Source organism: Oncorhynchus nerka, unplaced genomic scaffold, assembly GCF_034236695.1.
Source record: "Oncorhynchus nerka isolate Pitt River unplaced genomic scaffold, Oner_Uvic_2.0 unplaced_scaffold_962, whole genome shotgun sequence".
In the NCBI taxonomy this organism is placed as follows: domain Eukaryota; kingdom Metazoa; phylum Chordata; class Actinopteri; order Salmoniformes; family Salmonidae; genus Oncorhynchus; species Oncorhynchus nerka.
In genome coordinates this window covers 134,970-160,758 of record NW_027040353.1, presented here as the reverse complement: position 1 = coordinate 160,758, position 25,789 = coordinate 134,970, and the positions used below count along the sequence as shown (strand labels likewise).

General features: G+C 47.0%; 2 protein-coding genes across 4 annotated transcripts in view; one reads left to right on the top strand and one right to left on the bottom strand.

Moving 5' to 3' along the window:
- Nucleotides 1-2,427: 2,427 nt before the first annotated feature.
- LOC115127631 (dnaJ homolog subfamily B member 1-like) lies at nucleotides 2,428-10,188 on the bottom strand. The gene is made up of 4 exons (XM_065016589.1): nucleotides 9,065-10,188; nucleotides 5,331-5,665; nucleotides 4,854-5,123; nucleotides 2,428-4,331 (listed from the first exon to the last, which is right to left on the bottom strand). The coding sequence occupies exons 1-4, from the start codon at nucleotides 9,282-9,284 to the stop codon at nucleotides 4,101-4,103; spliced, it is 1,056 nt and encodes a 351-aa protein (XP_064872661.1). The 5' UTR covers nucleotides 9,285-10,188; the 3' UTR covers nucleotides 2,428-4,100.
- A 281-nt stretch (nucleotides 10,189-10,469) lies between these two features.
- Nucleotides 10,470-25,789, top strand: part of tecrb (trans-2,3-enoyl-CoA reductase b) — a 67,208-nt gene continuing 51,888 nt past the window's right edge. Inside the window, exons 1-2 of one of the 3 annotated variants that reach the window (XM_065016592.1) lie at nucleotides 10,470-10,566; nucleotides 24,770-24,820. In XM_065016592.1, coding sequence (XP_064872664.1) covers nucleotides 10,527-10,566; nucleotides 24,770-24,820 — 91 coding nt within the window. In that variant the 5' untranslated portion in view covers nucleotides 10,470-10,526. Of the gene's footprint in view, nucleotides 10,567-24,564; nucleotides 24,821-25,789 lie in introns of those variants that run through there. The other 2 variants (XM_065016591.1, XM_065016590.1) reach the window with 2 other exon arrangements.

Genomic DNA, 25,789 nt, shown 5'->3' with positions numbered 1-25,789 from the left:
CTGTAAACTCTAAAGTACACCAACTGTAAACTCTAACGTACACCTACTGTAAACTCTAACGTACACCTACTGTAAACTCTAACGTACACCTACTGTAAACTCTAACGTACACCTACTGTAAACTCTAACGTACACCTACTGTAAACTCTAACGTACACCAACTGTAAACTCTAACGTACACCTACTGTAAACTCTAACGTACACCTACTGTAAACTCTAACGTACACCTACTGTAAACTCTAAAGTACACCTACTGTAAACTCTAACGTACACCTACTGTAAACTCTAACGTACACCTACTGTAAACTCTAACGTACACCTACTGTAAACTCTAAAGTACACCTACTGTTACCACAATAGCAATCTCGTTTAACCCAGAAATAAATGGGTGTAATTTGGTATCTCTTCTCTCTCTCTCTTTCTCTCGTTATTTTCTGCCTCATCTGTTGTCACATACATATGCGCAGTAACAGACACACACACGCGCACACGCACACACACACAGTCATGAGCTAATTTAGAAAGGAAGTATTTTTCAGGGCACCAGTGTCTGTGTTCGTTGTTGGGTGATATTCGTGAGTTGTGGTACACAGTGTTTTTATCAGTTTGGTTGACATGACCCAGTCTGCTGATAGCATCACAGGTCTGACTGTCATTAACAGAGGCTTTGCCTTGAATGGTGCCCTCTTCCTTACATACTGTATGGGCCTTGGTCTAAAGGGCTCGGGTCTAATATCAAATCAAATCAAATTTATTTATATAGCCCTTCGTACATCAGCTGATATCTCAAAGTGCTGTACAGAAACCCAGCCTAAAACCCCAAACAGCAAACAATGCAGGTGTAAAAGCACGGTGGCTAGGAAAAACTCCCTAGAAAGGCCAAAACCTAGGAAGAAACCTAGAGAGGAACCAGGCTATGTGGGGTGGCCAGTCCTCTTCTGGCTGTGCCGGGTAGAGATTATAACAGAACATGACCAAGATGTTCAAATGTTCATAAATGACCAGCATGGTCGAATAATAATAAGGCAGAACAGTTGAAACTGGAGCAGCAGCACAGTCAGGTGGACTGGGGACAGCAAGGAGTCATCATGTCAGGTAATCCTGGGGCACGGTCCTAGGGCTCAGGTCCTCCGAGAGAGAGAAAGAAAGAGAGAATTAGAGAGAGCATATAGTGCACTATGTAGGGAATAGGACTCTGGTCTAAAGTAGGGCACTATATAGGGAATAGGGCCCTGGTCTAAAGTAGTGCACTATATAGGGAATAGGGCCCTGGTCAAAAGTAGTGCACTATATAGGGAATAGGATGCCATTTGGGATGACGCCTGCCTTTTTGGGGGCTGCAAAGCTGTTTGTGCTGAATACTGCCTCCTAGTGGATTAATAGTCACAACTGATCTTTTGATTAGACATTATAGCAAAGATCAGCTGTCACTTTTTTAGTTAAGTAGCCAGAATATCATAATCTGTATCACCATCATCATCATCATCGCCACCTTCCTCACCACTCTCACCTGCTGTAGTAGCTGACGTGTATACAGTGTTGAGTCATCAGCATACATAGACACAGGCTGCACACACACTGCTGTAGTAGCTGACGTGTATATAGTGTTGAGTCATCAGCATACATAGACACAGGCTGCACACACACTGCTGTAGTAGCTGACGTGTAAATAGTGTTGAGTCATCAGCATACATAGACACAGGCTGCTGTAGTAGCTGGTGTATATAGTGTTGAGTCATCAGCATACATAGACACAGGCTGCACACACACTGCTGTAGTAGCTGACGTGTATATAGTGTTGAGTCATCAGCATACATAGACACAGGCTGCTGTAGTAGCTGGTGTATATAGTGTTGAGTCATCAGCATACATAGACACAGGCTGCACACACACTGCTGTAGTAGCTGACGTGTATATAGTGTTGAGTCATCAGCATACATAGACACAGGCTGCACACACACTGCTGTTGTAGCTGACGTGTATATAGTGTTGAGTCATCAGCATACATAGACACAGGCTTTCTACAGAGACACACAGGATGCATTTATCTGAAGAAATATAGTGTTGAGTCATACCAGATATGAAAGTTATTACATAGAAAATCTGTACAGAGACAAACTGATCCATTTATCTAATGAAAAATGTATAGCAAACTGTGAAAATTATTCATACATAGAAAACAAATGTATAGAAAACTGTTCAGAAATATAATACATACATGACAAATGTATAGCAAACTAAGTCTGGTTGTAGTTTTAGAAGATTCTGTCCAGGGTTAACGTTTTTCTTAAAAGTATTCCTTGAATATAAACTACATGATTTAAATATAAAACTAGTTCCTGTTTTGAAGGAGAAATAATGGTCCCTATATTGAGGTGAGGGATCTTCCATTTCAATGCATAAATAATTACACAGCAAAAGTTGATATTCTTTGCTCAATTAAACAGCTTTATATGAGTTTCTGGATAGTTCTCACTTACTGCATCAACAACAGGTGGCAACGATACATGTTGGGTATAATACTGAGTAAAGAGGAATGCTATGGGTTTAACATGAAAGCCTATATCTCCCATGGTTACTGTCCTAACAGTTACACCATACATATTCCCCAATCTAACAGTTACACCATACATAGTACCCAATCTAACAGTTACACCATACATAGTACCCAATCTAACAGTTACACCATACATAGTACCCAATCTAACAGTTACACCATACATAGTACCCAATCTAACAGTTACACCATACATAGTACCCAATCTAACAGTTACACCATACATATTCCCCAATCTAACAGTTACACCATACATAGTACCCAATCTAACAGTTACACCATACATAGTACCCAATCTAACAGTTACACCATACATAGTACCCAATCTAACAGTTACACCATACATAGTACCCAATCTAACAGTTACACCATACATATTCCCCAATCTAACAGTTACACCATACATAGTACCCAATCTAACAATTACACCATACATAGTACCCAATCTAACAGTTACACCATACATAGTACCCAATCTAACAGTTACACCATACATAGCCCAGATCCTACAGCAAGTCATACGTTCCAAACCATTTCTGTACATAAAGTTCACCTAGTTAGCTAACTCATACACACTAGCCGAAACACACAGCTCTCACTCACACTTCCCTCCACCCTGTTATTGTAGGCATCCTGGAAAAGTAAAGACCATTCAAGCATAGAAATGGAATCAGCATTGACTTGAATGGGAAGGTCCGTTCTATAGATTATATTTCTATACATTCCAATAGCGTTGTTTCTCTTCTAAACCAATGACTACTGGTATTATCACACTATGGGCATTATCACACTATGGGCATTATCACACTATGGGCATTATCACACTATGGGCATTATCACACTACGGGCATTATCACACTACGGGCATTATCACACTATGGGCATTATCACACTGTGGGCATTATCACACTGTGGGCATTATCACACTATGGGCATTATCACACTACGGGCATTATCACACTACGGGCATTATCACACTATGGGCATTATCACACTATGGGCATTATCACACTATGGGCATTATCACACTATGGGTATTGATCAGTGATCAGTGGCAATACTTTCTATTGATTTGATCAGAATCCAAAACCATGAAAACAACCCATGATACCTAAACCCCTAGAATAGATACATGAAAACAACCCATGATACCTAAACCCCTAGAATAGATACATGGCAGCAGAGGTCCAGAGTGACAGTTTCCTCAGTTCACTAGTGGTTCTGAAGTGGACTCACGAGGTCCAGAGTGACAGTTTCCTCAGTTCACTAGTGGTTCTGAAGTGGACTCACGAGGTCCAGAGTGACAGTTTCCTCAACTAAAGGTCAAGAGACACCGTAACGAAAGTTGGCCGTGCGCAGTAGGTCACCTGATGGGTGTCGACGAACGATGGCGATTCAACACAGAATCGTCTGGAAAGGAACAGAAAATGGCGTTGATAAACGTTCTTTGGTCGATAGGGAGGACAGCCACATGTTGCCTTTCACTGTTCGTCTGCTCCGTCCGTTTTGTCCTGAAGACGTTCATAGTTTATAGCCATCAGGACTAGGATGGAAGCACCTGTGCGATGGTCTCCTTGGCACTCTGACTCAGTCTCTCCGGAAACGCAACCTCGTACTCCACCAGCAGGTCACCGCGGCGATCGGGCCGCTTGGGCAGAGGAAGCCCCTCCCCCGTGATGCGGCGTTTCATCCCAGGACGCACCACGTCCCCTGTCGTCACGGTTACTGTCCTGCCGTCCAACGTGGGGGCGATGACCGTGCAGCCGCACAGCGCCTGAAGAGGGGGGAGAGAGAGAGAGAGTGAGAGAGAGAGCGAGAGAGAGAAGAGGGGCGGAGAGAGAGAAGGGGGCGGAGAGAGAGAAGAGGGGGCGGAGAGAGAGAAGAGGGGGAGGAGAGAGAGAAGAGGGGGAGAGAGAGAGAAGAGGGGAGGGAGAGAGAAGAGGGGGCGGAGAGAGAGAAGAGGGGGCGGAGAGAGAAGAGGGGGCGGAGAGAGAGAAGGGGCGGAGAGAGAGAGAGAGAGAGAGGCGGAGAGAGAAGAGGGGGCGGAGAGAGAAGAGGGGGCGGAGAGAGAAGAGGGGGCGGAGAGAGAAGAGGGGGCGGAGAGAAAGAGGGGGAGAGAGAAGAGGGGGAGAGAGATGTTACACTTCATCACTCTAGTCTACATACAAACAGTTGTCTGTAGGTTCAAGAATGAGTCATTCTAAGTGCTATCAATTTGTTTAGCGAGCACTTGGAGAGGATCGTGTAAAAATAAAGTATATTTAGTTGAGTTAAAGTTCAGACCACTCTGCCTTACCTCTCTGAGGGAGACCTTGGCGGGGTAAACGATGTCAGAGCCGTCTCGCCGGAACACCGGGTGTGGCTTATCCTTGACCACGAACACCACGTCTGCCGGGATGTTAGTCGGCGTCTCGTCCCCCTCTTTAGGGAAGGTGACCTTCGTCCCCTCCTTCCATCCCTTCTTTATCTCCACCTCCAGGATCTTGTCCTCCATCCGGAGGGTCCGTCTGTCTGCGTTCAGCCGCTTGTGGGATATCTTCATTCTCTTAGTGCAGCCTGAGAGCACCTTTACAAAAGACCACCATGGAAACCAGGCTTTATGGTGTTATCCTACACAACTTTTTACATTTACATTTACATTTAAGTCATTTAGCAGACGCTCTTATCCAGAGCGACTTACAAATTGGTGCGTTCACCAATTTTTAAATTGTATGATGTGCTGTGTGTATATGGATACCTTGAATGGTCAAATAACATAAGTCAACCAACCAACCTCCTCTAAGGTTACCCTGAGGTCGTGGAGCACGGGTGGGTCCTGGTGCTTCTCAACCATCTGCCCCCCCATCCCCCCTCCCCCCATCCCTGTGCTGAAGGAACGGGGGAACCCCCCCATGCCACCGCCCCCCATCCCGAAACGGGCGAAGGGATCGTCAGTGTCCATGTTGTCCCCGTCTGGGCCCCCACCGTTTCGGGGGAAGAACTGGTCGAAGGGGCTCCGGCCCCCGAAGAACTCGGCGAAGATGGCGTGGGGGTCGCCTTGGAAGGAGTAGCTGAAACTAGGGCCCCCGGGAACACCCCCTCCTCCTGGGGAGCCTCCTCCTTTCAACCCTGGAGAGGAGAGGGAGGAAGGGAGGGGGGGGGGGGAAGCGGGAGGAGAGAGAGAGAGAGAGTTAAACATTTGTGGCTTTGGTCCAGACTTCTTTCAATATATGTTTTGTAAACATTTCCTATGTGCAGATGCACCCATGGTTGTGGAAACAATGAGTCTGGGCTAGTGGAGGGCTAGATGGGAGGAACGCTCTGTGTGTAGGGCTAGATGGGAGGAACGCTGTGTGTGGAGGGCTGTGTGTGGAGGGCTAGATGGGAGGAACGCTCTGTGTGTAGGGCTAGATGGGAGGAACACTGTGTGTAGGGCTAGATGGGAGGGCTGTGTGTAGGGCTAGATGGGAGGAACGCTGTGTGTGTGTAGGGCTAGATGGGAGGAACGCTCTGTGTGTGTGGAGGGCTAGATGGGAGGAACGCTGTGTGCTAGATGGGAGGGCTAGGGCTAGATGGGAGGAACGCTCTGTGTGTAGGGTAGATGGGAGGGCTGTGTGTAGATGGGAGGAACGCTGTGTGTGTAGGGCTAGATGGGAGGAACGCTCTGTGTGTAGGGCTAGATGGGAGGAACGCTCTGTGTGTAGGGCTAGATGGGAGGAACGCTCTGTGTGTAGGGCTAGATGGGAGGAACGCTCTGTGTGTAGGGTGGGAGGGCTCTGTGTAGGGCTAGGGAGGAACGCTCTGTGTGTAGGGCTAGATGGGAGGAACGCTCTGTGTGACGGGAGGGGCTAGATGGGAGGAACGCTCTGTGTGTAGGGTACGGGAGATAGAAGGGAGGAACGCTCTGTGTGTAGAGATAGAAGGGAGGAACGCTCTGTGTGTAGAGATAGAAGGGAGGAAGGCTCTGTGTGTAGAGATAGAAGGGAGGAACGCTCTGTGTGTAGAGATAGAAGGGAGGAACGCTCTGTGTGTAGAGATAGAAGGGAGGAACGCTCTGTGTGTAGAGATAGAAGGGAGGAACGCTCTGTGTGTAGAGATAGAAGGGAGGAACGCTCTGTGTGTAGAGATAGAAGGGAGGAACGCTCTGTGTGTAGAGATAGAAGGGAGGGCTCTAGAAGGGAGGAAGGCTCTGTGTGTAGAGATAGAAGGGAGGAACGCTCTGTGTGTAGAGATAGAAGGGAGGAACGCTCTGTGTGTAGAGATAGAAGGGAGGAACGCTCTGTGTGTAGGGCTAGACGGGAGGAACGCTCTGTGTGTAGGGCTAGACGGGAGGAACGCTCTGTGTGTAGGGCTAGACGGGAGGAACGCTCTGTGTGTAGGGCTAGAAGGCTCTGTGTGTAGGGAGGAACGCTGTGTGTAGAGATCTGTGTGTAGGGGCTAGATAGAAGGGAGGAACGCTCTGTGTGTAGGGCTAGACGGGAGGAACGCTCTGTGTGTAGGGCTAGACGGGAGGAACGCTCTGTGTGGAGGGCTAGACGGGAGGAACGCTCTGTGTGGAGGGCTAGACGGGAGGAACGCTCTGTGTGGAGGGCTAGACGGGAGGAACGCTCTGTGTGGAGGGCTAGACGGGAGGAACGCTCTGTGTGGAGGGCTGGGAGGAACGCTCTGTGTGGAGATGGGAACGCTCTGTGTGGAGGGCTAGATGGGAGGACGGGAGGAACGCTCTGTGTGGAGGGCTAGATGGGAGGACGCTCTGGAGGATGGGACGCGCTCTGTGTGGAGGGCTAGATGGGAGGAACGCTCTGTGTGGAGGGCTAGATGGGAGGAACGCTCTGTGTGGAGGGCTAGATGGGAGGAACGCTCTGTGTGGAGGGCTAGATGGGAGGAACGCTCTGTGTGGAGGGCTAGATGGGAGGAACGCTCTGTGTGGAGGGCTAGATGGGAGGAACGCTCTGTGTGTAGGGATGGGAGGAACGCTCTGTGTGTAGAGATAGAAGGGAGGAACGCTCTGTGTGTAGAGATAGAAGGGAGGAACGCTCTGTGTGTAGAGATAGAAGGGAGGAACGCTCTGTGTGTAGAGATAGAAGGGAGGAACACTGTGTGTAGGGCTAGAAGGGAGCAACGCTCTGTGTGTAGAGATAGAAGGGAGGAACACTGTGTGTAGAGATAGAAGGGAGGAACACTGTGTGTAGGGATAGAAGGGAGGAACGCTCTGTGTGTAGAGATAGAAGGGAGGAACACTGTGTGTAGAGATAGAAGGGAGGAACACTGTGTGTATAGAAGGGAGGAACAGATAGAAGGGAGAAGGGAGGCTGCACTGTATAATAATGGCCAGAACAGAGCAAATGGAACGGCATCAGACACCTGGAAACAATGTGTCTGATGTATTTGATACCATTCCACCACTTCCGCTCCAGTCATAACCATGAGCCCATCCTCCCCAATTAAGGTGCCACCACCCTCCTGTGGTCTACAGTGTCTGTTGCTATACACGGAATGATGCAGCTTGACCATTGAGTTATCTAGACTGGTCTTTAAAGACAACTGATAAGAACACAGCAGCACCGTTTTAACCTAGTGTAACAGTATAATTTTAGTCCGTCCCCTCTGGGACCCTCTGCACACATCAACAACAGTCACCACAAAGCATCGCTACCCATCGCTCCAGAAAAGCCGCGGCCCTTGCAGAGCAAGGAACCACTACTTCAAGGTCTCAGAGCAAGTGACGTCACCGATTGAAACGCTATTAGCGCGCACCACCGCTAACTAGCTAGCCATTTCACATACTAAGGAGTACACAGCCACACCATCTGTCGTTTGAGAAACTTGCTGACAGGCCAGCGCCAAACTGTCAAAGTCAAACTCTCCGCCCCGCGGTGACGTCAGCGCCCGAACCTTCCAGTAGTGGGCGCGCACCTCTCCCTCGCCGCTCCGCTCTTGGCGTGCAGTGTTATTGTATCTATCCGTTTTTTCCCCCTCCTCCATTCTTATGATTGTGCTGCAAGGGATTCTTGTTGGAACTCGCGAATCCCTTGCAGCACAATCATAAGAATGGAGAATGGGGGAAAACTGATAGATGCGATAAACCTGCTGTCTTGCCCTTTCTCGTTATAAAATATAGCTCACATAGGCTAAGAAATGTAGGCTTATAAACTGTTGCTCACACAGGCCGAGGAGGGAAGGTTTATGAGCTATTGCTTGGTTTGTTATAAGCATATAGCGTTTGTTTTTGGAACTTCTGTGGCCCAAAGCGTTAGAACACTAGAAATACAACGATTTCAGCAACACTGAAGAATAGTAGATTATCAGAGGAAAAGAGGCAGGTTCTTGAGACAGATCTTGAAATGCCTTTTCGCCGTAATACTCATCCAAATGTCCAGCGACAATGATTCAGCTTTACATCTTTATAATCGCAGCTTTGAAATCGTTTCCGATAGGCCTCCCTAACTAAAGTACTTCGGAAAACAACGTGTATTTATTCATCACTTTTAATAATAACAAGTTGTGTCTGGTCAATAGAACACGTACCTTCTTCACCGAATCGGTCGTAAATGTCCTTTTTCTTTGGGTCGCTCAGAACGTCATAAGCTTCAGCTATTTCTTTAAACTTGTCCTCGGCTTTGGGAGACTTGTTTTTATCCGGGTGGTAACGCAGAGCCTGCTTGCGATAAGCCTTCTTGATCTCGTCCTCCGTCGCCCCTTTCTGTATGCCCAGAACATTATAGTAGTCTTTACCCATTTTCACCATGTAGCTGTCGGTGTGTTAATTCCGAATAACTGCGAGAAATAGTTTAAAGCTCCCTTGCTTGAGCCTGTGCTGACTGCCAATCAGATTCGCACAAGGTAGACGGGTAGTTCTCTTTAAATGCGCTGGTCCGGTTGCAGGTAGTATATCTATGGAATGGTATATAAACGTATTAAAGCCTAACCTGAACTGTACACTTACTGTTGAAGAACGCTACCGTTCTGCCAGCTCCGCTTGGGACCCATTCTAGTTTATACCCGCGCAGAAAGTTCGAGAATTTTCTAGCAGCATCAGGAAGAGTCTGAACGCAGTTCAACTCCTATCGGACGAAAGTTCCTGGGACCGATCACGCCTAACAGAGCGTCACTGAGTTTGACAGTTCGACAGGACACGCCTCTGTGGTCGAGCCGAAACTCAACCCATTATTTTTATTTCTACTTTGCACATTCTTCCACTGCAAATCTACCATTCCAGTGTTTTACTTGCTATATTGTATTTACTTTGCCACCATGGCCTTTTTTTTTACTCACATCGTATATAGACTTGTTTATACTCACTGGATGTATCAAACGATTCGTGTTAGTGAACAGAATGTTTCACAATGTGTCTGCAAACTGCGCAGAGGAAAACCTATATGGATCCCCTGAACAAAACTGATTCCCTCATAATGTGGTTTGTCTGTCGCGTTTGTTGGAACTATAGGTGTAGTCCTCGCTATGCTTCAGGTTTATAGGTACTATGCGTTAGGTTGAGCCCTGTCCTTTCTCTATTTAAATAATGACGTTATTTCAACTTTTACTAGCCTCTTCTTGGTCAAATGCCCACAAAGAGGTCCAGGCCTGTCCTTGGCAAACAGCCTTGCTGCTTTTGAAAACCATCGCTGACACATTATGCCCAATATAACAGTCAGTAATCTACGAAGTCAAATAGCTCATCTGTAAAGTCAGTATGTAGCTTGTCCCTGGTGTTGATAACGTAAGATTTACTAATATAATCACCCGCTAATACAATTTACCCCGCATCTCCCATTTGTCCAAACGAATCACTCCATTTTTGAATCTACTCCCCCATTGGCTACAGTACGGGAAGTACGGCACATCTACTTAGCTTTCCGACCCATTGATTGGACGTGATATTAAATAGGTAACCATTGGACTTCCCAATCATTGGACCAATTGGGTACCTGAAAGCCATCACTGCTTCCTCTTGCTCTGATTGGAAGGCACGACCCGTCGCTCACCTTGGATGAAAGCGAGCACAAACTGCCAAGATGAAGCATTACGAGGTAAGATAGTATCCGTTGTAACTTGAAACCTTTAATCGGGATTCTGTACATTATATTTCTAGCTGTTTCATTACCGGTGTTGTAAGATTGTCAGTTCTTTTCCCGACGGTCAGATTTAGGATGGTAGGAAACGCTGGAGAACAGAGACGAGCTCACGCGGATGTCAAAGCCTCCAGTCCGGGTGGTGTGGTGTGCTTGTGGACTCTCTGGTCGAAGTTGTAGTCTACTTGCCTGCAATTCACATATCATGGACATAGCCTATCACTTCTACTTTCACAATAAACAGAAAACCAACCAACCAAACAGATGGGTTACTGGTTTATGTATCTATTTACCAGTCGTTGTTTTCTCACAATGCATAAACTAGGCTGTGCCACCGCTGGTGGATTGGAACGCTGAAGAGTTCTTATCTCGGCATTGTTGCTTCATTGCGGGGCAGCGAGACTATCATTGCAGGTGAACAGTCAAGTGCGCAACAAATCGAACCTTGTGGGGAGTGTCGTGTCGTACAATAATGTAGCCTCTTGGGTAGAAGTGTTGACCGTTACACTACTTTACTGTATGAACATAAGAGGCCACTGCGTCTCATATCAGACTGACTGACAGTCTGTTGATTTGTTGATCTGCATATAGGAGAGTAAAGTGATGACACAACTAGGCCTAGCTTAAATCTAAACTCCTATTGCACATAGCCTCGTCGACTTTTCGTTTTCCAATCACAAATACGAGACAAAGTTATATGGTGAGCAAGAAAGGCTGCAAAGATGTATATTTAATCATATCAAAGCCCACTGGTTACTGTGTTAAATTCATAGCAAACAGGCAATAATGGCAGTTACTATGTCCTCTGAAACACATGACCACCTTCACTCTCATGGCTGTATAGGCAGACAGATCCATAGACATTTACCTCTACATGTGTTGTGTCCTTGTGGCTCTCAGACCCAACACACACAGATCTAGGAGCAGATTAACCCCCACTAAACCTAACCTTAGCCATTTGGGGGTAATCGCATACAACCTGATTTTTATATCAGTGTCTAGAGGGGAGTTAATCCTCCTACAGTCAGATTTTAAAACCGCTTTCTAGACTGCAGGCGAGCTAGCTACAGCAGGTGTTGTCATGGCTACCAGGACTGAAGCTACCGTGTGCCGACCAAACCCAATGGACAGGATGTGAAGGAGCCAGTTTGGGGAGTTGTGTAGAGTTAAAGTGCCCCGACCAGTGGGTTCCCATGTCTCCTCCCCATGTCTCCTCCCCATGTCTCCTCCCCATGTCTCCTCCCCATGTCTCCTCCTCCTCGTACAAGATATTTCAACTCATTTACATTACATTTAAGTCATTTAGCAGACGCTCTTATCCAGAGCGACTTACAAATTGGTGCTTTCACCTTATGACATCCAGTGGAACAGTAGTGCATCTAAATCTTTTAAGGGGGGGGGGGGGTGAGAAGGATTACTTTATCCTATCCTAGGTATTCGATCCAATACTTTGAGAGTTTGCCCTCTAGTCTATCTAGAGTTGTAGATGGGTTAACGTGTGCAGCTATTGGACTATTCCATTGGTCTGTGTTAAAGCCAGTAAAGCTCAGTCAAGCAAATGATGTATTTGAAATAGTACTTCAACCCAGGTCTGTCTGATGCCTCTCTGCACTGGGAGGTTTTCATTCCATGAACGTTTTCTCTTTCTAATGTAGTAATTGAGGGACAGAACAGCTATAAAGGAGCTGGGAGCCGCTCGCCTGCTACAATGTAACCCCGTGTTCTGCCAGAAAGGTCCAGAACTCTTGGAGGCCGTGGTAAAGCTAACATACCAGCAGGCTACAGTAATATCTAGATTAGTCTGCAGGAAGCCCAATATAGACATGTTATTGCACTGGTAAGAGGTGCATTTGACTATAGAATAAATGTTGGGCCCGTATCAATGCGTCATTGGCCATCAGGGAAGGATTGCTAACAATCAACCAGATCACTGTCTGCATTACTGTCTGCATTCATCTTGAATCCAAATGATCTCCAATGAATACATTCATCACAACACAAAATCACTGCTGATGTAGTTATATCACATATCCACAAGGTGGAGGCAAAGCACTGTAATAGTAAATATAGACCAAGGCATGACACCTGTTGCCTCGCTGCACTGACAACACACATTGGGTGAAGATGGACACTCAATCCACCATACCACAGATCTAGGATCAGATTACCATACGCACAATGCTAATATTAACCATTCGGGTGGTAGAATATACCTGACTGTAGATCAGTTGCTAGTCCACTACATCATCATCAGGTCTGTCTATAGAGAACGTTGTGCTAAGCTCACAGTGCATTTCTGTGCTTAAACAACCAGTAAATAACATTAATCATTAACACTGACCTGTGTGTCAGTGAGAAGAACGGTGTGGAGATGCCAGGAGCCAGAGTCCAGTAGACTGGAGATACACCGTCTGTCAACCTGTAGAGAGGGAGGGGACCTATTAGTGCACTATAATGAGCTGGAGTGTTCTACGAATCCCTCTGTGTTTCTGTCAACCTGTAGAGAGGGAGGGAACCTATTAGTGAACTATAATGAGCTGGAGTGTTCTACGAATCCCTCTGTTTCTGTCAACCTGTAGAGAGGGAGGGAACCTATTAGTGCACTATAATGAGCTGGAGTGTTCTACGAATCCCTCTGTTTCTGTCAACCTGTAGAGAGGGAGGGAACCTATTAGTGCACTATAATGAGCTGGAGTGTTCTACGAATCCCTCTGTTTCTGTCAACCTGTAGAGAGGGAGGGAACCTATTAGTGCACTATAATGAGCTGGAGTGTTCTACGATATCCCTCTGTTTCTGTCAACCTGTAGAGAGGGAGGGAACCTATTAGTGCACTATAATGAGCTGGAGTGTTCTACGAATCCCTCTGTTTCTGTCAACCTGTAGAGAGGGAGGGAACCTATTAGTGCACTATAATGAGCTGGAGTGTTCTACGAATCCCTCTGTCTTCCCCACTCAGTCATGGCAGCACAGCACTCCTCCAACCTGCACTACTACCTGGGTCTTGAATTTAGCTAGTTCCAATGCTGTCCTACTCTAGAGCTCCACGTTTTACCCCACGTTTTACCCCAGCCCTACCATAACACTACCCTAACACTACCATAACACTACCCCAGCCCTACCATAGCACTACCCCAGCACTACCATAACACTACCCCAACACTACCATAACACTACCCCAGCCCTACCATAACACTACCATAACACTACCATAACACTACCCCAGCCCTACCATAACACTACCATAACACTACCCCAGCCCTACCATAACACTACCATAACACTACCCCAGCCCTACCATAACACTACCATAACACTACCCCAGCCCTACCATAACACTACCATAACACTACCCCAGCCCTACCATAACACTACCCCAGCCCTACCATAACACTACCATAACACTACCCCAGCCCTACCATAACACTACCATAACACTACCATAACATTACCCCAGCCCTACCATAACACTACCCCAGCCCTACCATAACACTACCATAACACTACCCCAGCCCTACCATAGCACTACCCCAGCCCTACCATAACACTACCATAACACTACCATAACATTACCCCAGCCCTACCATAACACTACCATAACACTACCCCAGCCCTACCATAACACTACCATAACACTACCCCAGCCCTACCATAACACTACCCCAGCCCTACCATAACACTACCATAACACTACCCCAGCCCTACCATAACACTACCATAACACTACCCCAGCCCTACCATAACACTACCCCAACACTACCATAACACTACCCCAGCCCTACCATAACACTACCATAACACTACCATAACACTACCATAACACTACCCCAGCCCTACCATAACACTACCATAACACTACCATAACACTACCCCAGCCCTACCATAGCACTACCCCAACACTACCATAACACTACCCCAGCCCTACCATAACACTACCCCAGCCCTACCATAACACTACCATAACACTACCCCAGCCCTACCATAACACTACCATAACACTACCCCAGCCCTACCATAACACTACCATAACACTACACCAGCCCTACCATAACACTACCCCAGCCCTACCATAACACTACCATAACACTACACCAGCCCTACCATAACACTACCCCAGCCCTACCATAACACTACCCCAGCCCTACCCCAGCCCTACCATAACACTACCCCAACACTACCATAACATTACCCCAGCCCTACCATAACACTACCCCAGCCCTACCATAACACTACCCCAACACTACCCCAGCCCTACCATAACACTACCCCAGCCCTACCATAACACTACCATAACCCTACCATAACACTACCCCAGCCCTACCATAACACTACCATAACACTACCCCAACACTACCATAACACTACCATAGCCCTACCATAACACTACCATAACACTACCCCAGCCCTACCATAACACTACCATAACACTACCCCAGCCCTACCATAACACTACCCCAGCCCTACCATAACACTACCTTAACACTACCCCAGCCCTACCATAACACTACCATAACACTACCCCAACACTACCATAACACTACCCCAAACCCAACACTACCATAACATTACCCCAACCCTACCATATCACTACCATAACACTACCCCAGCCCTACCATAACACTACCCCAGCCCTACCATATCACTACCATAACACTACCCCAGCCCTACCATAACACTACCATAACACTACCCCAGCCCTACCATAACACTACCCCAACACTACCATAACATTACCCCAGCCCTACCATAACACTACCCCAGCCCTACCATAACACTACCATAACACTACCCCAGCCCTACCATAGCACTACCCCAGCCCTACCATAACACTACCCCAACACTACCATAACATTACCCCAGCCCTACCATAACACTACCATAACACTACCCCAGCCCTACCATAACACTACCATAACACTACCCCAGCCCTACCATAACACTACCCCAGCCCTACCATAACACTACCATAACACTACCCCAGCCCTACCATAACACTACCATAACACTAACCCTACCATAACACTACCATAACACTACCATAACACTACCCCAGCCCTACCATAACACTACCATAACACTACCATAACACTACCCCAGCCCTACCATTACACTACCATAACACTACCATAACACTACCCCAGCCCTACCATAGCACTACCCCAACACTACCATAACACTACCCCAGCCCTACCATAACACTACCATAACACTACCCCAGCCCTACCATAACACTACCTTAACACTACCCCAGCCCTACCATAACACTACCATAACACTACCATAACACTACCCCAACACTACCATAACACTACCCCAGCCCTACCATAACACTACCCCAGCCCTACCATAACACTACCCCAACACTACCATAACACTACCCCAGCCCTAACCCTACCATAACACTACCCCAGCCCTACCATAACACTACCCCAACACTACCATAACACTACCCCAACACTACCATAACATTACCATAACCCTACCATATCACTACCATAACACTACCCCAGCCCTACCATAACACTACCCCAGCCCTACCATAACACTACCATAACACTACCCCAGCCCTACCATAACACTACCATAACACTACCCCAGCCCTACCATAACACTACCATAACAACACCAGCCCTACCATAACACTACCCCAGCCCTACCATAACACTACACCAGCCCTACCATAACACTACCCCAGCCCTACCATAACACTACCCCAGCCCTACCCCCAGCCCTACCATAACACTACCCCAACACTACCATAACATTACCCCAGCCCTACCATAACACTACCCCAGCCCTACCATAACACTACCCCAGCCCTACCATAACACTACCCCAACACTACCCCAGCCCTACCATAACACTACCCCAGCCCTACCATAACACTACCCCAACCCTACCATAACACTACCCCAGCCCTACCATAACACTACCATAACACTACCCCAACACTACCATAACACTACCATAGCCCTACCATAACACTACCATAACACTACCCCAGCCCTACCATAACACTACCATAACACTACCATAACACTACCCCAGCCCTACCACAACAGCCCTACCATAACACTACCTTAACACTACCCCAGCCCTACCATAACACTACCATAACACTACCCCAGCCCTACCATAACACTACCCCAACACTACCATAACACTAACCCAACACTACCATAACATTACCCCAACCCTACCATATCACTACCATAACACTACCCCAGCCCTACCATAACACTACCCCAGCCCTACCATAACACTACCATAACACTACCCCAGCCCTACCATAACACTACCATAACACTACCCCAGCCCTACCATAACACTACCATAACACTACACCAGCCCTACCATAACACTACCCCAGCCCTACCATAACACTACCCCAGCCCTACCATAACACTACCATAACACTACACCAGCCCTACCATAACACTACCCCAGCCCTACCATAACACTACCCCAGCCCTACCATAACACTACCCCAGCCCTACCATAACACTACCCCAACACTACCATAACATTACCCCAGCCCTACCATAACACTACCCCAGCCCTACCATAACACTACCCCAACACTACCATAACACTACCCCAACACTACCATAACACTACCCCAGCCCTACCATAACACTACCCCAACACTACCATAACACTACCCCAGCCCTACCATAACACTACCCCAACACTACCATAACACTACCCCAGCACTACCATAACACTACCATAACACTACCATAACACTACCATAACACTACCCCAACCCTACCATAACACTACCATAACACTACCCCAGCCCTACCATAGCACTACCCCAGCACTACCATAACACTACCATAACACTACCCCAGCCCTACCATAACACTACCCCAACACTACCATAACACTACCCCAGCCCTACCATAACACTACCATAACACTACCCCAGCCCTACCATAACACTACCATAACACTACCCCAGCCCTACCATAACACTACCATAACACTACCCCAGCCCTACCATAACACTACCATAACACTACACCAGCCCTACCATAACACTACCATAACACTACCATAACCCTACCATAACACTACCATAACACTACCATAACACTACCATAACACTACCATAACAACCCCAGCCCTACCATAACACTACCATAACAACCCCAGCCCTACCATAACACTACCATAACACTACCCCAGCCCTACCATAACACTACCATAACACACCAGCCCTACCATAACACTACCCATAACACAACCATAACACTACCCCATAACACTACCATAACACTACCCCAGCCCTACCATAACACTACCATAACATAACACTACCCCAGCCCTACCATAACACTACCATAACACTACCCCATAACACTACCATAACACTCCCCAGCCCTACCATAACACTACCCCCAGCCCTACCATAACACTACCATAACACTACCCCAGCCCTACCATAACACTACCCCAACACTACCATAACACTACCCCAACACTACCATAACACTACCCCAGCCCTACCATAACACTACCCCAACACATTACCCCAGCCCTACCATAACACTACCCCAGCCCTACCATAACACTACCATAACACTACCCCAGCCCTACCATAACACTACCATAACACTACCCCAGCCCTACCATAACACTACCATAACACTACCCCAGCCCTACCATAACACTACCCCAACACTACCATAACATTACCCCAGCCCTACCATAACACTACCCCAACACTACCATAACACTACCCCAGCCCTACCATAACACTACCATAACACTACCCCACTACCATAACACTACCCCAGCCCTACCATAACACTACCATAACACTACCCAGCCCTACCATAACACTACCCCAGCCCTACCATAACACTACCCCAGCCCTACCATAACACTACCCCAACACTACCATAACACTACCCCAGCCCTACCATAACACTACCATAACACTACCCCAGCCCTACCATAACACTACCATAACACTACCCCAGCACTACCATAACATTACCCCAGCCCTACCATAACACTACCATAACACTACCCCAGCCCTACCATAACACTACCATAACAGCCCTACCATAACACTACCCCAACCCCCATAACACTACCATAACACTACCCCAGCCCTACCATAACACACATAACCCCAGCCCTACCATAACACTACCCCAACACTACCATAACACTACCCCAACACTACCATAACACTACCCCAGCCCTACCATAACACTACCCCAGCCCTACCATAACACTACCCCAGCCCTACCATAACACTACCCCAACCCTACCATAACACTACCCCAGCCCTACCATAACACTACCATAACACTACCCCAGCCCTACCATAACACTACCATAACACTACCCCAACACTGCCATAACACTACCCCAGCCCTACCATAACACTACCATAACACTACCCCAGCCCTACCATAACACTACCATAACACTACCACCAGCCCTACCATAACACTACCCCAACACTACCATAACACTACCCCAGCCCTACCCATAACACTACCATAACACTACCCCAGCCCTACCATAACACTACCATAACACTACCCCAGCCCTACCATAACACTACCATAACACTACCCCAGCCCTACCATAACACTACCCCAGCCCTACCATAACACTACCATAACACTACCATAGCCCTACCATAACACTACCCCAGCCCTACCATAACACTACCCCAGCCCTACCATAACACTACCCCAACACTACCATAACACTACCCCAGCCCTACCATAACACTACCATAACACTACCCCAGCCCTACCATAACACTACCATAACACTACCCCAGCCCTACCATAACACTACCATAACACTACCCCAGCCCTACCATAACACTACCATAACACTACCCCAGCCCTACCATAACACTACCCCAACACTACCATAACACTACCCCAGCCCTACCATAACACTACCCCAGCCCTACCATAACACTACCCCAACACTACCATAACACTACCCCAACCCTACCATAACACTACCCCAGCCCTACCATAACACTACCATAACACTACCCCAACACTACCATAACACTACCCCAACACTACCATAACACTACCATAACACTACCCCAGCCCTACCATAGCACTACCCCAGCACTACCATAACACATAACACTACCCCAGCCCTACCATAACACTACCCCCAACAACACTACCATAACACTACCCCAGCCCTACCATAACACTACCCCAACCCTACCATAACACTACCCCAGCCCTACCATAACACATAACACCTACCATAACACTACCCCAGCCCTACCATAACACTACCCCAGCCCTACCATAACACTACCATAACACTACCCCAGCCCTACCATAACACTACCCCAGCACTACCATAACACTACCCCAGCCCTACCATAACACTACCCCAGCCCTACCATAACACTACCATAACACTACCATAACACTACCCCAGCCCTACTACACCAGCCCTACCATAACAGCCCTACCATAACACACCATAACACCCCAGCCCTACCATAACACTACCCCAACACTACCATAACATTACCCCAGCCCTACCATAACACTACCATAACACTACCCCAGCCCTACCATAACACTACCATAACACTACCCCAGCCCTACCTAACACTACCATAACACTACCCCAACACTACCATAACACTACCCCAGCCCTACCATAACACTACCCCAGCACTACCATAACACTACCCCAGCCCTACCATAACACTACCCCAACCCTACCATAACACTACCCCAGCCCTACCATAACACTACCCCAACACTACCATAACACTACCCCAGCCCCATAACACTACCCCAACCCTACCATAACACTACCCCAGCATAACACTACCATAACACTACCCCAGCCACTACCATAACACTACCCCAGCCCTACCATAACACTACCATAACACTACCCCAGCCCTACCATAACACTACCCCAGCCCTACCATAACTACCATAACACTACCCCAGCCCTACCATAACACTACCATAACAACAGCCCTACCATAACACTACCATAACACTACCCCAGCCCTAACATAACACTACCATAACACTACCCCAGCCCTACCATAACACTACCATAACACTACCCCAGCCCTACCATAACACTACCCCAACACTACCATAACATTACCCCAGCCCTACCATAGCACTACCCCTACCATAACACTACCCCAACACTACCATAACATTACCCCAGCCCTACCATAACACTACCCCCAGCCCTACCATAACACTACCCCAGCCCTACCATAACACTACCATAACACTACCAGCCCTACCATAACACCCATAACACTACCCCAACACTACCATAACACTACCCCAACACTGCCCTACCATAACACTACCCAGCCCTACCATAACACTACCCCAGCCCCTACCATAACACTACCCCAGCCCTACCATAACACTACCCCAACCCTACCATAACACTACCCCAGCATAACACTACCATAACACTACCCCAGCCCTACCATAACACTACCATAACACTACCATAACACTACCCCAGCCCTACCATAACACTACCATAACACTACCCCAGCCCTACCATAACACTACCATAACACTACCATAACACTACCCCAACCCTACCATAACACTACCCCCAGCCCTACCATAACACTACCATAACACTACCCAGCCCTACCATAACACTACCCCAACCCTACCATAACACTACCCCAACACTACCATAACACTACCCCAGCCCTACCATAACACTACCCCAGCCCTACCATAACACTACCCCAGCCCTACCATAACACTACCATAACACTACCCCAGCCCTACCATAACACTACCATAACACTACCATAACACTACCCCAGCCCTACCATAACACTACCATAACACTACCCCAGCCCTACCATACACACTACCATAACACTACCATAACACTACCCCAGCCCTACCATAACACTACCATAACACTACCCCAGCCCTACCATAACACTACCATAACACTACCCCAGGCCTACCATAACACTACCATAACACTACCCCAGCACTACCATAACACCATAACACTACCCCAGCCCTACCATAACACTACCCCAGCCCTACCATAACACTACCATAACACTACCCCAGCCCTACCATAACACTACCCCAGCCCTACCATAACACTACCCCAGCCCTACCATAACACTACCATAACACTACCATAACACTACCATAACACTACCATAACACTACCATAACACTACCCCAGCCCTACCATAACACTACCCCAACCCTACCATAACACTACCCCATAGCCCTACCATAACACTAAAATAACACTACCCCAGCCCTACCATAACACTACCATAACACTACCCCAGCCCTACCATAACACTACCCCAGCACTACCATAACACTAGCCCTACCATAACACTACCATAACACTACCATAACACTACCATAACATTACCCCAGCCCTACCATAACACTACACCCCCAGCCCTACCATAACACTACCCCAACACTACCATAACACTACCCCAGCCCTACCATAACACTACCATAACACCCTACCATAACACTACCCCAACACTACCATAACACTACCATAACCCAGCCCTACCATAACACTACCCCAGCCCTACCATAACACTACCCCAGCCCCTACCATAACACTACCCCAGCCCTACCATAACACTACCATAACACTACCATAACATTACCCAGCCCTACCATAACACTACCCCAGCCCTACCATAACACTACCCCAGCACTACCATAACACAGCCCCCATAACCTACCATAACACACTACCCCAGCCCTACCATAACACTACCCCAGCCCTACCATAACACTACCATAACCATAACACTACCATAACACTACCATAACACTACCCCAGCCCTACCATAACACTACCATAACACTACCCCAGCCCTACCATAACACTACCATAAACAGCCCTACCATAACACCCCAGCCCTACCATAACACTACCATAGCCCTACCATAACACTAGCCTGACAGTTGTCTGTCCCTACCATAACACTACCATAACACTACCATAACATATAGACTGGGGTAGATGGAATGGGGGGGTTTAAATAGCTAGAGAAATCCTAGCCATGTCTGGCTTGGTGTGTGTGGACTACAAAGCATCATTTTATGGGCAGTTCTACAGTATTAGAATTGCGTAGACTCAGATTTTTCACTTTAAAATGTATATCAAACAAAAACAATTGATTTCACAGTTTATAAAACCATACAACTCTACAGAGCCTTGCAAAAGTATTCACCCCCTGGCGGTTTTCCTATTTTGTTGCCTTACAACCTGTAATTTTAAATAGATTTTTATTTGGATTTCATGTAATGGAAATACACAAAATAGTCCAAATTGGTGAAGTTAAATTTAAAAAATTACTTGTTTAAAAAAAAATCCAAAATGTAAAAGTGTTGTGTGTGTGTGTGTGTGTGTGTGTGTGTGTGTGTGTATATATATGTATTCACCCCCTCTGCTATGAAGCCCCTAAATAAGACCTGGTGCAACTAATTACCTTCAGAAGTCACATAATTAATTTAATCAAGTCTACTTGTGTGCAATCTAAGTGTCACATGATCTCAGTGTGTGTATGTGTGTGTATATATATATATATATATATCTGTTCTGAAAGGTCCCAGAGTCTGCAACACCACTAAGGGGCGGCACCATCAAGACCAGGGTTCTCTCCAAACAGGTCAGGGACAAAGTGGTTTAGAAGTACAGATCAGGGTTGGGTTCTAAAAAAAAATATCCAAAACTTTGAACATCCCACGGAGCACCATTAAATCCATTATTAACAAATTGAAAGAATATGGCACCACAACAAACCTGCCGAGAGAGGGCCGCCCACCAAAACTCACAGACCAGGCAAGTAGGGCATTAACCAGAGAGGCAACAAAGAGACCAAAGATAACCCTGAAGGAGCTGCAAAGCCCCACAGCAGAGATTGTAGTATCTGTCCATAGGACCACTTTAAGCTGTACACCCCACAGAGAGGGGCTTCATGGAAGAGTGGCCACAAGAAAATAAGCAAACACATTTGACGTTCCCCAAAAAGGCATGTGGGAGACTCCCCAAACATATGGAAGAAGGTCCTCTGGTCAGATGAAACTAAATGGAGCTTTTTGGCCATCAAGGAAAACGCTATGTCTGGCGCAAACCCACCACCTCTCGTCACTCTGAGAACACACACTTCCACAAGGCTCTGGATGCACAAGGACTCTACTTTGACTCATTTACACAGTAAATAAAATAAGTATTTGCTGGAAAAACTGTACATATGCAAAGTTTGGTAACAGAATTGGAGTAAAATCTCCCTGAGTTGTAAACACTGTATCTGCACAGTTCTTCCTGTAAAGGTGTTTTGTCAAATGTTCTGACATTTGTAAAAGTGGTCCTTTGTGCATCGTGTTCTATGGTTTGTTATCTTTGAGATCAATGGTTTTTGTTTGGATGTGAGGGTTAAGGGTATAGGGTGACGCTTCCCGGACATTATTGGAGGGCTTGAACGGAGGAGAAATCCCTAACTAAGCCATGAGGGGGGGGAGGGAGGGTGTGGAGGTGATGAGGGCAGGGGGAGGGTTGCTTACGCAGAGCTTTTTATTTAGCTGTGGGGGGCTGACGACACATACTTCCTTCTAGACTGGGGAGGGGGTGCTCGGGTATCTTAGTGGGGGGGGGGGGGTTCAAAATCAACTCAACACAGGAATGCATCAACTTTTCTTACTGTTCTATAAACTTTGCTCCCTGCTGTACATGACTTCACAGGGGAGCAGGGCTGTGTGGGGGTGGGGTTAAATAAAGCTACCAGCGTGCCAGGGAGGAAGGAATGAGAGGGGGGGGGGGGTGACAGAATGATAGAAAGGAGGGAGGGATGGGAGGGAAAACGACAGAGCGAACGAGGGGGAGAGATTTATTTCCACAGCTGAAACCAGGCGCCCCCGCTTCTCCTCTCTCTGTTCAAACTGAGGGACTTGAGAAAACTGTATTTTTCCAGACAAAGGGGTTAAATAGAGAGGCTAGTGGTGGAGGAGTGTGGATATGGATTCCGTAGTACTAGAGGGGGCTACCCACAAAAAGGCTGGTCCGGGGAGTGTCCCAGGGGTGCCAGCACCCCCCGTTAAACGGCCCAAAGCTAAGAAGGCTAAGAAAGCTGTGGTTTTCTTTGAGGTGGAGATTCTGGATGCCAAGACCAAGGACAAACTCTGCTTCCTGGACAAGGTAAGACCTCTTCACAAATACTGTGTGTGTGTGTGTGGGGGGGGCACACGTCTATATCTGTGTGTGTACGTCTATCTGTGTGTGTCTCTGTGTTTAATAGTGCAACAGGTGCAGGCTAGATAGGACTATTAGTCTAATGTAGGACATCCACTGTACTCAGGTCAGAAGTGCTGTCTGTCTGAGCCCAGTCAGTCTGTATAGTGCTGTAGCTGTCTGTCTGTCTGAGCAAGAACCAGTTAGTCTGTATAGTGCTGTGTAGCTCCAGGTGCAACCTGAAGTAGTTAAGCCTTGTCTGAGCAAGGCCCATCTGTCAGTGAACTACGTTCTTATGGCTTAGAGGTTAAAACTCCTCTCTATTAGCATGGTGTTATAGACTGATGGGTAAATGACAGGTGTAACATCTAGCTAGGTTTATCATGGTGTTATACTGATGGTTAAAACTCCTAGGTTTATCATGGTGTTATAGACTGATGGTTAAATGACAGGTGTAGCATGGTGTTATAGACTGATGGTTAAATGACAGGTGTAACATCTAGCTAGGTTTATCATGGTGTTATAGACTGATGGTTAAATGACAGGTGTAACACCTAGCTAGGTTTATCATGGTGTTATAGACTGATGGTTAAATGACAGGTGTAACATCTAGCTAGGTTTATCATGGTGTTATAGACTGATGGTTAAATGACAGGTGTAACACCTAGCTAGGTTTATCATGGTGTTATAGACTGATGGTTAAATGACAGGTGTAACATCTAGCTAGGTTTATCATGGTGTTATAGACTGATGGTTAGATGACAGGTGTAACACCTAGCTAGGTTTATCATGGTGTTATAGACTGATGGTTAGATGACAGGTGTAACATCTAGCTAGGTTTATCATGGTTATAGACTGATGGTTAAATGTTATAGTTTATCATGGTGTTATAGACTGATGGTTAAATGACAGGTGTAACACCTAGCTAGGTTTATC